We start from the raw sequence: 2,507 nt of genomic DNA, 5'->3' as shown, positions 1-2,507 counted from the left end.
AACATAAATAGTCATTTAAAATGAAATACGATAAATAAAGATAAAATTTTTAAGTCTTTTATAAAATAAAACACAAATATATGAAAATGTGACATTTACTAAATATTTGTCAATTGAAAAAAAAAACAAAAATAAACCCGCGCTTTGAAAGCGCGGGTCAAAATCTAGTTTTCTATTAAATTTGAATCAGTCATCTACTAATTATGCAGATTTTAGCAGAACTAATTTATTTTGCATCAACGGTTAAGATTCAAAATTTAACCACACGTGAGTAAACAGTTATGACACGATGCATCCATATCTCTCTCTCTTTCTTCTTGTTTCTCTTTAAAGTTTCTTCTTCCTTAAAATTTTCTCAGAAACATTGTCTCCGTCATTTGTTCCTCAGTTTCTATCAATCCTCACGGTTCCTCAGGCACTGTACTGGGAAAATCTCTGTCTTTTATTTATCTTCTCCTTCAATCTCTCACTCCCAAAAATCCAGTAACTCTTTTTATTTTAGGGTTTCTTAATTTATTTCATTTTTCTAAATTGTTATATAATTTCAGGTAACATCGTCGAAAATTCAAAGAGAAAGCGATCAGTGATCTCGAACGATTGTGGTACGGTTACTTCAAATCAATCTGAATTAATTAATTCTTAATTTTCTTATTTTTATTTCTATAATGAGACTGAATTGGCTGGAAATTGTTATAACAAATAATTAATTGTTCATATTTATGGTGTTCTTTTGGTTAAAGATGATATGATCTGCTCATTGTTTAATTTAAAGGATAGTTATTAAAGATCAAAGGGCGTACCACTTGTTTCTTGCGTCCTACGCTAAGATCATATTCTCTGTTTCTTGTAGAATAAGTTTCGACTAATTATGATAGACATGCACAACGCTTTCCTTGTTCTGACAATAATTATTATGTCTCATTTCCAGATAGTGTTGATCTTGATTGAGAATGGCTTCAACACCTTGTGCAGCTTGCAAGCTCTTGAGACGAAAGTGCACTCAAGAATGTGTCTTTGCGCCCTATTTTCCACCAACTCAGCCTCAAAAGTTTATATATGTTCACAAAGTCTTTGGAGCAAGCAATGTAACCAAGATCCTCAACGATCTCCCACCTCCAAGCCGTGAAGACGCTGTTAACTCCCTCTACTATGAAGCCGAGGCCCGTATCCGTGACCCAATCTACGGATGCGTGGGTCTCATCTCCTTCTTACAACAATGTCTCAAGAAAATCCAACAAGATCTTGTCACTGCTAAAGAAGAGCTTGCTGGTTACATTGGACCAGATGCTGTGAATCCGCAACAGCCTTATCTTCCTCCTCTAGCCAACAATCCTCCACCCAATTTCATGATGGCTATGGAAGGAATGCCACATGGAGTGGTCCCTCAAGGGGAACCGTTGATCATGCGCGAACCAAACATGCCTCAGCATCAACATCAACCGCAAGATGAGCAGATGCAACTCATGGGTACTGATGCACATAGAATGGCTGCAATGATTTTGGAGAGAGGAGACCAGCAAGGGATGTTCAATGGTTACGGAATAGACAACAATGGGTCGGTTACAGCCACTGGCTTTAACCAGATGGATGTGAATGATCACACGTCTGGTGGGTCGATGTCTGGACCATCTCTTGCTTTAGGAAGCTTTGGTGATGCTTATCAAATGGGTCACGAGACAGAGCATCACATCAGTCATGATCAGCTTCAGACACAGCTTATGCTTCAGCCTCCATTACAGGAAGGTCAAGAGCAAAATGAAGGACAGTTTCTGATGCAGCCAATGGGACAAGAGAATCTCCATGAAGAAGAGGATGAGGAAGAGCTTGAGCCGCCGGTTAAGTGGAGGAAATCTGAGAGCAAGGAAGCTAGTTATTAATTAAGACCAAGAAAATAATACATTTAATTTCATCTGATGGATAGTTACTCTTGAGGGTCTAAGTTGCTTTTTTTTTTTTAATTTTAATAAAGGGCATTATTCATTGATTGCATCTACAGATTCAACATTCTAAAGCTGAATATGCATCAATTTTTTTTTTAATCAGTGACCAATTCTGTATTTCTGCAGCCAACCAAGGCAAGCAAATGAGCATAGTAACATGAAACTCAAAGACACTGTGGTAAAGAGAGTCTTTTTTTTACGTTAGACCATACGATTGCATTTCAGCTAGGTGAGGGGGCATGCAAATCACAGAAATGCGTTTCATGTGTTACAGAAATTACATCTCTCGAATAGCTTCTAAATGGTAACTCAACAACTATAATTAATTTAATAGAGAGTGATCCGCACCCCGGCGCAAGTATTGGTTATTAGATTTTTATACATTGATATTTGTTTTTCATAAATAATGTTATATATTTTAATGAGTCGTAATATAACTAATTGTATTCGAAAGACCTGGACGGAATAATGTAATATGATTATTTTTGGTACAAATATCCGAACATGTTTCATATACTTACACTTGTTATTTAGATAATTTTAGGTTTCTATACATCAGAATCAAAC

At 36.3% G+C, this 2,507-nt stretch overlaps 1 protein-coding gene across 1 annotated transcript; it reads left to right on the top strand.

Moving 5' to 3' along the window:
- Nucleotides 1-339: 339 nt before the first annotated feature.
- LOC106340468 (LOB domain-containing protein 10) lies at nucleotides 340-1,977 on the top strand. The gene is made up of 3 exons (XM_013779348.1): nucleotides 340-420; nucleotides 549-602; nucleotides 929-1,977. The coding sequence occupies exon 3, from the start codon at nucleotides 951-953 to the stop codon at nucleotides 1,875-1,877; it is 927 nt and encodes a 308-aa protein (XP_013634802.1). The 5' UTR covers nucleotides 340-420; nucleotides 549-602; nucleotides 929-950; the 3' UTR covers nucleotides 1,878-1,977.
- The last annotated feature ends 530 nt before the right edge of the window (nucleotides 1,978-2,507 follow it).

The sequence above is a fragment of the Brassica oleracea genome, chromosome C4 (genome assembly GCF_000695525.1).
Source record: "Brassica oleracea var. oleracea cultivar TO1000 chromosome C4, BOL, whole genome shotgun sequence".
NCBI classification, from domain to species: domain Eukaryota; kingdom Viridiplantae; phylum Streptophyta; class Magnoliopsida; order Brassicales; family Brassicaceae; genus Brassica; species Brassica oleracea.
Note: the sequence above shows the minus strand (reverse complement) of the source record. Positions and strands in the feature narration are given on the sequence as shown.

Excerpts from the sequence above, each read along its gene's own strand:
- LOC106340468 (XM_013779348.1), top strand. The coding sequence starts at position 951 with ATGGCTTCAACACCTTGTGCAGCTTGCAAGCTCTTGAGACGAAAGTGC.